Genomic DNA, 11,972 nt, shown 5'->3' with positions numbered 1-11,972 from the left:
CATCACACCACTTACCTACACAAACTGGCAAGTTTTTTTGTGAGCAGTAGCGCAGGTGACTGAAGGATTCCCCACAATGTGAGAACCTGGTTTGCATGTGTAACGGACAGCTTGAGAATAGGTAATAGAGGATGCACTCGTATTTACATAAGCATTGTTAATAGCCGGAACATTGCAAGTAGTATCTGTGCAGAAAAGGAGACAAAAGTGGCAAATTAAAATAATATCGCAACAAAAGGACACACTGTACAGTAACTATTATGTGTTGAAGATGTATAACTGAACTACAATCTTATTATTGTGTCTCCTTTATTCACTTCTTTCGAAGTCAATACGTCAGACCCACAGGGAAGATATTTCCATGGGTGAGACAGCAAAAAGAAAGTGAAAAAATCAAAAGCTAAAAACCAAAAAAAAAAACTTTTGCAGCGACAGGTATTTTACAAGTGATAAGGACGTTGAGATCGGCGGTCAAAGCTTGTAACTTGGTGAGCCGAATGATATTATGGGGATTATTAAGACATTGGGATTTGGAATCGGTACCAGTCTATTACTGAAGCCTCTAGAGTCCGCAGTAATATGTAGATATGTAGACTATAAATTTAAAAGACAATACCAGGTGGAAATTATTCAAACTACGGCCGTTTAGATAAGGGAAGAAAACATTCAACGGACAAAAGGAAGTATCTTATGACTTGGTGATTTGATTGTTTGGACTTGCGCCGTAGCATGGGAAGGTGGATCGCGAAATTAGTTTAGATCTAGACTTAGAGAAGATGAATAATTATTTTGATTTTCGACCGGAATAGTAATTAGAATCCAGCAAGGGGTTCGGAGAGAGAGAGAGAGAGAGAGAGAGACAGAGAGAGAGAGAGAGAGAGAAAGAGAGAGAGAGAGACAGAGAGAGAGACAGAGAGAGAGACAGAGAGAGAGAGAGAGAGAGAGAGAGAGAAAGAGAGAGACAGAGAGAGGGAGAGAGTGGCACCATTAGTATTCCGACTTGAAGTTAGTTCTTGACTCGGGACTCTGCACGGCGGCGCTGCGACTCCACCTCACTCGTTTGGCAAAGCGCAGCCCTGGAGAGTTTCTCAGCCGGTGCGGCAATGCTACCGAATCCGACATAGATGTAATCATCAGCATTGGAGGCATCACTCCCAGCCATGGTCGGTGCTGCCTGCGAGGCTGAAAGCTGCTGGTTTTCCTGATTCGACGCTCTCCGAGCTTCTTTGCCTCTGGTCGATAGAGCTTGGGACGGCAGGTGCGTATCTGCCACGCTGTATATCCCCTCATCGTCTTCAACGCATTGGTCGGTGCTGCTGCAGCCTTCCACATGTGTCGGCTGAGAAGAGAGCTTATACGATGCGACATGCCGTGTAGAATCACCAATGGTTGATCCTTGTAGCAGGTTTGCGGAAGAAGACTTGGTGACGGTCTGGGTTCGGCCACGGTTCACTTCCGATTTGCTATTCTTACGAAGAGCAGCCGTTGATGCATTGTGCCACCCTCCAGACAGCTGCTCGAAGCCGACGTAGTTGTAATCGGATTCCTCGGCGTTCTCGCCAATCGATTGCTCAGTGTTTGGGGTATGGCCAGACTGCAGGTGAGTGTTTGACGTGGCTGGTTGCTGCTGTGCTCTCGCTGTCTTGTTGCATTCTCTGCTGGATTTTCTCACTGTTTGGCGTATTCCGCTATCGTTCAAAGTCAATTCGCTGTCCATGTATAGATCTTCATCCTCATTAGCAAAGCTACTGACTATATCCACTACGCTGATTTCTGACTGGGGTCCACGTTTAGGCATTCCGTCAGCAGATCCGACGTAGGTGCTTGTGCTCTGCTGTGCTCTCGCTGTCTTGTTGCATTCTCTGCTGGATCTGCTCACTGCTCTGCGTGTTCCACCGTCACCCAGGGTCAATTCACCATCCATATACAAATCCTCATCGTCAAAGCCGCTGACCATGTCCACAGCGCTGATGTCTGACTGGTGAGGTTCCTTAGCCATGGAATCAGCGGTTCCAGCATATGTGTTCGCACTCTGCTGCATTGACGTGTGTCCGTCTGCATTGGCAAGCTCCTGATTGAGTACCTGCGTTGAAGATTGTGGCATATCCTGGCTGTTGGGTTTACCACATGGCTTGCAATACTCAGAGGAAGACAGAGGTTGGTTCACATCCACGAGACACTCCCTGCGTGTGCTCGGGCTTGACACCACGGCAGCAGATTGACCTGCTGGCTTGCGAATGCGTGGTGCAGGGCGTTGTGCTGCCGGCAGTTTAGAATACCCGCTCACCATATCAGCCTGGTGTGTGGCATGTGAGCTGGCACTAGCAACCGTCGCCGCAGCTGACGTGCTTCCCTTGTTTGGGAGATGAGAGTAGTTACTCGTCTTCTTGCTAGCGCTGTCCAGTGTGAGGTAGGAGCTATCTTCGGACTCTGACAGAAGCCGGTCTCCAGCCTTGGGCGAGGCGAACGGCGAAGGGTCGAACGAAACAGAGTCGTGGAGTCCCTGTCCACTGGCCATGTCTTGCGTGAGCACGCTTTCTCCTAGAGCCAAACCAGTGAGATTATTGGGATTGGATGGTGTACTGTCCTGGCCGCCAGACTCGTTGGAATCTTGCCAGCCAACGTTGCCCCTCGGAATGGCTCGATAGTGTTCATCGTCAGGCGATGCAGTCCACACTCTCAGTTTGCTGTGCTGGTCGGCAACATTGGTGTGTGACGAGCCCAGAATCGCGCACAGCCCTTGTACGCCGTCATCAGTGCTGGTTTCGGCTCTCGCCCTGGCCTCCCTAGTCGCTGCCGTGTCGTCATCCCCTAGGTCCCAGGCACTTCCGTCCACCGCGCTGTCAATCGTATCGTTGTTCTGCTCGTTTGCCTTCCGGCCGGGGCTGGGTGAACGGGACGATTGGCGCGGCCACAGCTTCTTTGCCAGGCCACTCAGAGTGGAGGTGCGTTGACTGCCACCCGACACTGCATTGATGGCGGTAAGAGAGTCTTCGTCGGCAGTCAGACTGCGATTGCACCGTGCATTGACGTCGTTTTGGCCTGCGAATGTCGCGGGCCCGTTATTGTCCTTGTCCACGCAGTCCACTCCAAGATTCTGCCAAGCCATCCTGCTGGCATACTCGTCTTGCTGCAAGTCCTGATCGTCTTCCATTAAGTCTTCAGACTGGCGCGCAGCTTCCTCCGACGATGACCCGCTGGCATGTCCGGCGGCTTGAGGGCTGTTGGCATAGGCGGTGGATTGGAGCAGGTTCGGATGAGCGGATGCACCCTGAGCGTAGTGGGAATATTTACCTTCTCGGCCGTTTGCGCCGTTTGTCGTGCGACCGCCGCGATCTGCAAAGTGCTCATTGTTGGTGACTAGGTCAAAGTCGAGCATCGCGCTGGCCGCACCACCTAGAGCGAACACGCGCTCTTGGTGCGTGTTCGTGTTCACATCCGTGCGTACAGTTCCGTACACGTTGGCATTGGCAGTGGCAGTTCTTGCCCGCCTGCTGCTGCTGCAGCTGCTGTGCTTCCTGGGGAATGCCTCGCTGGCGGTGGTGGTGGAGTAGATAGCGTCGCAGTTCCCAGCGTCACCACCGGTGTTGTCGCTACTGCTGCTGGTGCTGGCGGATTTGTCTGTGCTGGTGCTGCCCGCCACCGTGGACAGACGTAGTGGATTCAGATAACCTATGGCTGGGTCGGTGTTCGCCGCCACTGCGTACACATCGTCTCCTGTCTGCAGAGTGTTCAGGGTGGACGAGCTGCCAGAGCGAGCAGCCGAGGACGGGAAGAAGCAGACACCGCCGCAGTCCCCGGCCTCATAGAACGGATGCGACGAGTCGATGCTGTGCATGCGATTCTTCTTGTATGCCACCGCGTATGCCTTGTTGTCCTGAGCTAATGACTGAATCCAGGCACCGACTTCGCCACTGTTGGGATTGCTGAGGTTCCCCTCGATGAACGAACCCCGGTGGCTTTCTCGTCCGCTGTATAGGAGCGACGAGTCATCGGTCACCGTCTGACTGCGCAGGGTTTGCGGTGGCTTGACGTTACGCAGCCTGTGCAAACAGAAAGAACACCACCGCCACCACGCATGATGGCAAGACAACCGCAGCAACAACCACAATGGCAACGGCAACAGCAACCGCAGCAGCAGCAGTGGCAGCAGCAACAACAATAGCAACAAAATTTAATATTCAGTCAAATAGAATGTAGTAACGTAGAAGTTGCGACTCCGGCGGTATTAGTGATGAGGTTGATTGTTCCAACGAGGAACAAGCGCTTCCTGCCGAGCGTGATATGTGACTGACTCACAACTGCCATTCGCTGCACACAACGAGCACACCACACTTGCCACTCGGCATACCTGTAAGGACGCACCACTCCCTGCTCAATACACGGTTGATTGTTAGGCCTGGAGAGCAGTATGTTAGTGGTACTTTTCAGGCACAATCTTCCTCAGCCTACTCAAGCTCAAGGGATGAGAGGTGAATTCCGGGAAACAACTGTATATTGAGCGGGAAGTGGTGCTTCCTTGCAGGTTTGCCGAGTGCAAGGTGTGATATACTCATTGTGTGCTGTGAGTGGCAGTCGTGAGTCAGTCACTTGTCACGTTCGGCAGGAAGCTCGTCTTCCTGGTTGGAACGATCAACTGTATCACGTATAATGTCACATTATCGTACGAAAATATCATGTAGCAATGCACAGATAACTAGCATGTTCTCACGCACTCCATATTGCGCTACACATTGCATGATACAGTAAGACATGTTATTATAATAAGTCGCAAATTCAACGAATGTCCAAAATCCATTGGTTGACGAGAACATACGATAACGATCTTGCAGTCTTCAGCCATATCCACACATGGTGAGATGTATTCGTTATAGTAAGTTCTGTCGGGGCCTCATATGTGATGTCTTACTGTAATTGCTACACTGGGCGTGCCACATTCATGGCCGTAAAGTCTTGTACAAAAGCCGCGGCTTCTATGACTTTCTTGGTGAAATCTTGCAGGCTTCTATACTAGACAGGTATTTCTATGTATGTCAACACTAAAGCCAGGCTTATGCGTGATTTGATGGACCCAAAACTGCGGCTTCTATTCGAGGGCGGCTTCTATTCAAGTGCGGCTTTTATACAAGACTTTACTGTAGCTAGCAGCACTCTCAGGACAGGGTAAGTATCGATTTTCGCCTGATGATCGATTCAGTTCGTGAAACTCGGAGCAGTGTCAGTGTGCTCCATCACATATCAGGGGTGTCGGAAGGTACTTCAGTGTGGTACGGTCAGCCATTGGAAGTAAAATTCACTTTATTGATGTATGGGGTACCTGGGCCAAAAAGTGGTACGGTCAATACCGTAGTGACCGTACCATGTCCGACGCCCTTGCATATTCTTTTTGGATAATTCACGAGCCACGCTCACCCGCACCCCTGTTTAGCTCGCTGCAATTCCAAGCATTCTAAACCCGCCATGTGATGCAAACCTACTAGTAATCCCTGACAATTGCCGACTTCATGGCAGTAAAGTACTTATGTTATGGCGAAAAGGTACTCATTTCGCCGCAATAAAGTACTGATGCCATGGCAATAAAGTACTGATGTTGTTGCAGTAAAGTACTGACTTTTTCCTGGCAGTAAAGTATTGATTTCATGGAAATACAGCACTGATTTCATGGCCAAAAAATACTGATTTCATGGCAATAAAGTACTGATGTTATGGCAATAAAGTACCTCCTTATGTGAATATGTTGTAGTGTTGCGACATGACAGCACTGACTCGCGGCGCCCTTTTCCCTTTTCGTTTGTGCTTTGCCCGATTGGGCACCCACTGTAAAGAGCACGATACAACACTTTTCCATACATGTCCGACTCACTTTGCACACTATTTTTCCTATAATCACACAACTCCCGAGGACAGGTAAAGATCAATAAAGAACACCTAACCCACAAGAGAAATTAAGAGCTTGTGTCTGTGACGAGGGTTGTGCCACGGGGCACTAGGATCTCACGAAAACATGTAGAAATAGTTTTAAAAAATTAAAAAAATTCTTCGGCGACCGACAGTACAGTAGAAGATTAAGGGCAAGCATACTTACGGCTGAGGAAACAGTACGGAACGGTTGCGGCGGAACACCAGAATAATGGCAATGGCGAGTGCAAACAGAAGACAGCCGACAAACACCGCTATCAGCCACAGGTAATTGCTGTGTCCTTTGCTGGGGCTGGCACCGGTCGGGTCTGTCACAGATAATCACACAGCAAACGTGCATGCAGAAGATTAAACGTAGAGCAATTGCCGGGCAGCCAGTGGCGGCCACATCAGTTTATCATGTGAATAAAGTTATGCAGAAAGTGATCATGGCATGTGGACAGTGGAACCAACATGGCCACCGACGTCATGTGACCCATAGAAACCACTCTATGCACACGCACACACACCAAAATAGTCTATACACCAGGGGCGTAGCACCCGCTACGACTGGTACGACCATGGCCGTACCACTTTTCGAAAAGTGTGGTCCGTCCGGAACGTGCAAAACCGTAATAAAAAAATCAGGATCCATCGATGCATATGCGCATCAGACTTTGACCTTTTTCTAGACTCGTACTCGTAGATCTGCCATGCATCTGTGCATGTCCATGCACGTCTCTTCTGCCCGTGAAATAATTCTATGACTTATAAACTGTGCCAGAAGTGTGCCAGAAGTTCCCAGAACGCAGGATTTTGTGTCTTTTTTACAAAATTTTCCCGCGGGAGGTCCCCGGACCCCCCTCCAAAACGGCCTTTGGCCGTGCCGACCTTTGGTCGTATCACTTCCAAAACCCCTCTTACGCCCCTGATACACGGTGAAAAGGGGAACCCCTGGTTTGAGTACAGGCCTGACGTGAATAGAATCCTAACCATCGACGTCGGCTGATGTGAATAGAATCCAAACTCCCGACATCGGCTTCTACAGGAAGAAGTCTGGGTTTAATACACGACATTACGGTATGCCAACACCCATTAAGTTACCGTGTTCACGCACTTAGGGCCCTTTGCAGACTACGTACATAGAACATCCAGTACAAAAATCACATAAAACCTAAAAGGCAACATTTTTCCACGCCTGCATTCATACACATTTTACATGCAATATACAGGCAAACTTTGACCGTACACAATTGCACAAGGGGCCTGGGATGTGTGAAAGCAGCCGGCAGTCGTACAAAGTTTGTACATTTGTACGATGGTTGGTGAAAGTACGATAAATGCAGGAAAGTTGCCTTGTACAAGGGTTCGCACCCTGCCCGAAAGGATTTGGCAGCTTTTTAGGCTTCCCGCCAGATTCTTGTTGTTGCCTTAGAAACTTTTATGTAAATGTGACTTAGGCCGCAACCACACTACGTAAAAATCACAGTACAAATTTTCATGCATATCTCAGTACAAGTCGGTACGCAACCACACTACACTTTTTGGTCTGCATAGATGACGTTTTCACGCGACCAGCACGTGACGTTGTCGTACCAAAGCGTGTGCCATGCGCTGGAAAAGACCGGGAAAATTCAAAAACAATGCTGATGCTGATGCTATGTACGATGACCCGGTACAAAAGCAAAGTTGTACACAGCAGAAGGAGCGCGAAAACGACAAACGTGGCTTTCTACAGGGGTGCGCCGGTTGCTGAAAACCTACAAAGCGCATTTTGCATTTCGCACGCGTCGGCATGACAATTTCTACTGTAATGCCGTCCATGCGCTTTCTTTGCCCCCAAACACTGGTGTCTTCTTCTGATCTGTCTTCCTGGTGAAAGTAAAGTGGCACAGTGATACTGGTGGTACCGGAAATGTGAATTCTGTTCAATTACAAGCCCATGCAGAAGATAGGCCCGTGCGCTTATATGCGCGTGAATACGGTAAGTTGCCAAGAAACCCCGGCGTGGCTACAGTCCCGGACAAGACGGTACTCCAGAGCGGCCTATAATGTGTAAAATACGTTATAATGGCATTTTTTTCAGAAAAAAAGAAAGGACCAAGGAACTACAAGTTACGTTAAAACGTCCACTAACACCACTGACATCATGTGGTCATTTTTCTTTTCTATATTCAAATTTATCCTTGGATCTCCATCCGAGTCCATTCTTGCACACCTGATGGCATTGTTTCATTGTACTTCACTCAACTCGTCCATTGACCAATTGGCCCACAACGTGCAAGAGAGAGAGCGAGAGATAGATAGATAGATAGATAGAGAGAGAGAGAGAGAGAGAGAGAGAGAGAGAGAGAGAGAGAGAGAGAGAGAAAAAGCGGTGATAACTTAGCCAACCATTGCATTGACTCGATCAGCATGAAGACAATGCATTAAAACTATCACTAGCACTCACCGCCTTTGTTGAACAGAAGGAAGCTGGCTCTTGTCGTGCTGTTAGGCAGACCAGTCGTCGGCAAGCTGTCGTTGTATCTCCTGTCAATGGAACCTGCCGTGTGGTCAGATCCCCGGTCGGTTCCATTCTCCTGGGATGTAGTGGGTGGAGAAGTTGCTTGCGTGATGGATGGCTCAATCCGGCGCTGCATTGTTGAATCGCTTGGGTTGGGAGTTTGGGTGTCGTTCGATGTGGCGGCTGGAGTACTGTTTGGAATCGTTTGCGGTGTGGTGGCTGGAGTAGTTGTTGCTGGGGTGGTTTGAGTGCTTGGAGCTTCGGTTGTTGCTGGGGTGGTTGTTGCTGGGGTGGTTGTTGCTGGGGTGGTTGTTGCTGGGGCGGTGGTTGCTGGGGTGGTGGTTGCTGGGGTGGTGGTTGCTGGGGTGGTGGTTGCTGGGGTTGTTGTTGCTGGGGTGGTTGTTGCTGGGGCGGTGGTTGCTGGGGTGGTGGTTGCTGGGGTGGTGGTTGCTGGAGTGGTGGTTGCTGGGGTGGTGGTTGCTGGGGTGGTGGTTGCTGGGGTGGTTGTTGCTGGGGTGGTGGTTGCTGGGGTTGTTGTTGCTGGGGTGGTGGTTGCTGGGGTGGTGGTTGCTGGGGTGGTGGTTGCTGGGGTTGTTGTTGCTGGGGTGGTGGTTGCTGGGGTGGTTGTTGCTGGGGTGGTGGTTGCTGGGGTGGTGGTTGCTGGGGTGGTGGTTGCAGGGGTGGTTGTTGCTGGGGTGGTGGTTGCTGGGGTGGTGGTTGCTGGGGTTGTGGTTGGAGTAGTTGTTGGTGTGGTGGTTGGAGCAGTCGTTGGTGGGGTGGTGGGAGTAGTTGTTGGAGGAACCACTACATGAAAATGCAGAAAATAAAAACAAATTAAACACGAGCGTTAGTAGGAAACACAAGAAATAAACAGATTGCACCTAGAGGCAGTGCCAATGATTTATCAGCGCATTTTCTAATGGGCGTTAACCCTTTAAGAGCCACAGGAAAATTTCAAAATTCTGCATTTTTTCGTGTTCCTTGGATCATAGCTTCAGTTCTACTCACTCAATCCTCACTATCTAGAGCTTTCTGGAACAGTCTCCGCGAGAGGAAGAGAATGAGGTCGATCATGATAGCCAGCACACCGTCTATCCAGCGCTAGATCGCTGCAACAGTACGAAAAATGCCCGGAATGCGTCCAATTGCGTCCCGCTCCAGGTATTTCATTTTAGTCGATCGTGGAGTTCCAATTTTTCGCTGTGTACTCTTGACAATATCAACAGTGAAACCCCTGCAAATTCGAGTAAACCAGCATGACGAAAAGTCTCAAAACTCTCAATACTAAAGTCGCACTGCGCGCTTTTGAAATTGCCGCGATCGCAGGGACTTACGAGTGGTTTATCTCATGAACCGTTGCTCGCAGCGCGTCACGGATTGAGCGAGATTGGACCGAGTTACGATCTTTTGAAGTTTTGCATTTGAATGCGTCGTTTACGACGCATTCAAGTATGGGCGGCTCTTAAAGGGTTAAGTACACAGTGTGATTCAGCGGATTTTGGAATAGGCGCTAAGTATGCGGCATGAGTCGCTAGTGCACTTGCAGCTCCGTGCCGCGAGACCGCGGCTTCGCCGCAGCATCTGAACTTTAAGGTCACCTCACACGGTTATGACCCAATCCGACAACAAGGGACACACTAATAAACGGCGCAGAAGAAAGTTGCCCGTCTTTGTTGTTTTAGCTATTTTTCTTTGTCCTATTTCATCATCTGTCTACTGTACTAAATCCATTGTCATGGTTCCGTGTCTGTTTCCTGTTTTCACTTGATAAGAAGTATTGACAGAACACTGTACTCGTGCGATTAGTACCGCTTGTGTACTATTTTGTCAATGTCCATCACAGATGAGGCACTATTGAAGAGAGGGCATAACGCTGGTTTATTTATGTCATCCCTCATAAAACAAAGAAGGCAAAGAAAAACAGAGCCTAAAGTTTACAGTAAACTATCACGATTCAACAGAAAGGGCAACAAGAACTGCGATTTTGATCCTAAGACCACCAGTTCAATGACTTGGACAAGAACATTAGCAAAAGAACACGAAACTTGCACATGCGCTTGGTTACAAACCGGGGGGGGGGGGGGGGGGGGACAATTCAAGAGTCGGCTGTATTAGTTCACTCGCTCCTAGACACTGGGGCTCTATTCGAGATAAAGGGCACGTTTCAAGAGAGGGCTCTAATCCACCGTCCATGGCCCTTCATTTGTATCTGTGTGTGTGTGTGTGTGTGTGTGTGTGTGTGTGTGTGTGTGTGTGTGTGTGTGTGTGTGTGTGTGTGTGTGTGTGTGTGTGTGTGTATGTGTGTATGTGTGTGTGTGAATATCTAAAAATTGGTAGGACCACGTACTGTACTTGCCTTTTTTCAGTAAATATGAACACACAGTTGTACTTACCGGCATCGCAGAAAGGTACGGAAGTGAGCGTTCCATCTGCTTGGCAAGTTGCCGTCGACTTCCCCACTAGCGGGTGGCCGCTGTTGCAGGAATAACTAACATCTTGCGTAACTCGGACCGACTTCTTGTCGGCTTTTCCATCAGCAATAGCGGGTACATCGCAGTACAAACCTGTACGCAAGAAAGGAAAATATGATTTGTTTAAGAAAAAAGATATAGATCTTTGATAAATACCCACACTCCTTAGTGACCACACCATTACCACCCTCGCACAGAATTTGAACTCAAATTCAAGAGCGTCCGTGTTATCTCTCTCTCTTTTTGGCGTATCATCCCTCACACCGTTGCAAAGCTTGTTCTAGCTGCTTTCCAACTAGCCCTCGCTCAAAGAACAATGGAGTTACGACAATCTGCGCTTCACAAGCTGAAATTTGAAAATGTATAATACTCGTCTTTAGAAATGCAGCTATACATTGAAAAACGGATTTACTCGTCTTTTGATCATCTAAGCCGCTGTCCTTACCTTTAACACAGATGATGACCAGCGGATTGCTATAATATTGGTTACCAACTCCTTGAATCCAAACATTATTTACATGCGATATGGCCAGTATGCGCAGGAATGAACCAAGACATTCGTCTGCCCTCGACTTTGGAAGGGACATCTGTGTGTCTTCACATCGTTTCTTGGCATCATCACGGGATTTAGATCTTGCATTCACGACATGGTAAAAGTCATAATTACGACACCTGTGCACCATTGCTCGTCCTGTATGAATACAGAAATGAAGCCAGGTATACACACATACATACTGTCAGAAAAAGTCAGAGCATTAGAACACTTGCCCTGCATCTATACAACACTTAAACCTGTGATCACTCTGCGCTGGGCCCTCGGGTTTTTTTTATATCTATGTTTCGCGTCGTTCGGGCGCACATGTTTCCAGATCAGGCCAGGATCGATACCCTGATTTTGCGCAGGGCGCAATATTGTGGAAACGGGACATCTTCTCAATCCAACAAAGAAACAAACTCGTCCTGAGCTGCTAAAATTTTACCTTGCCAAGGCAGAAAGCACAGTGCTGTATGATTGTGAATTGGACCCCATACAAACATGTTTCCACTCAAAATGGCGCTGGGTTGGAGGCAGCGAACATGATCGCTTCAGCCCCACC

General features: G+C 48.9%; 1 protein-coding gene across 1 annotated transcript in view; it reads right to left on the bottom strand.

Annotated features, from left to right (window-relative positions):
- Window positions 1-336: 336 nt before the first annotated feature.
- Window positions 337-11,972, bottom strand: part of LOC135827299 (mucin-19-like) — a 43,784-nt gene continuing 32,148 nt past the window's right edge. Inside the window, exons 14-18 of the mRNA XM_065339827.1 lie at window positions 11,321-11,566; window positions 10,798-10,968; window positions 8,351-9,208; window positions 6,086-6,227; window positions 337-4,043 (exon numbers count right to left, since the gene is read on the bottom strand). Coding sequence (XP_065195899.1) covers window positions 1,007-4,043; window positions 6,086-6,227; window positions 8,351-9,208; window positions 10,798-10,968; window positions 11,321-11,566 — 4,454 coding nt within the window. The 3' untranslated portion in view covers window positions 337-1,006. The remainder of the gene's footprint in view (window positions 4,044-6,085; window positions 6,228-8,350; window positions 9,209-10,797; window positions 10,969-11,320; window positions 11,567-11,972) is intronic.

Source organism: Sycon ciliatum, chromosome 11 (genome assembly GCF_964019385.1).
Source record: "Sycon ciliatum chromosome 11, ocSycCili1.1, whole genome shotgun sequence".
NCBI lineage: Eukaryota > Metazoa > Porifera > Calcarea > Leucosolenida > Sycettidae > Sycon > Sycon ciliatum.
The sequence above is the reverse complement of the archived record's forward strand: the minus strand, read 5'-3'. Positions and strand labels throughout refer to the sequence as shown.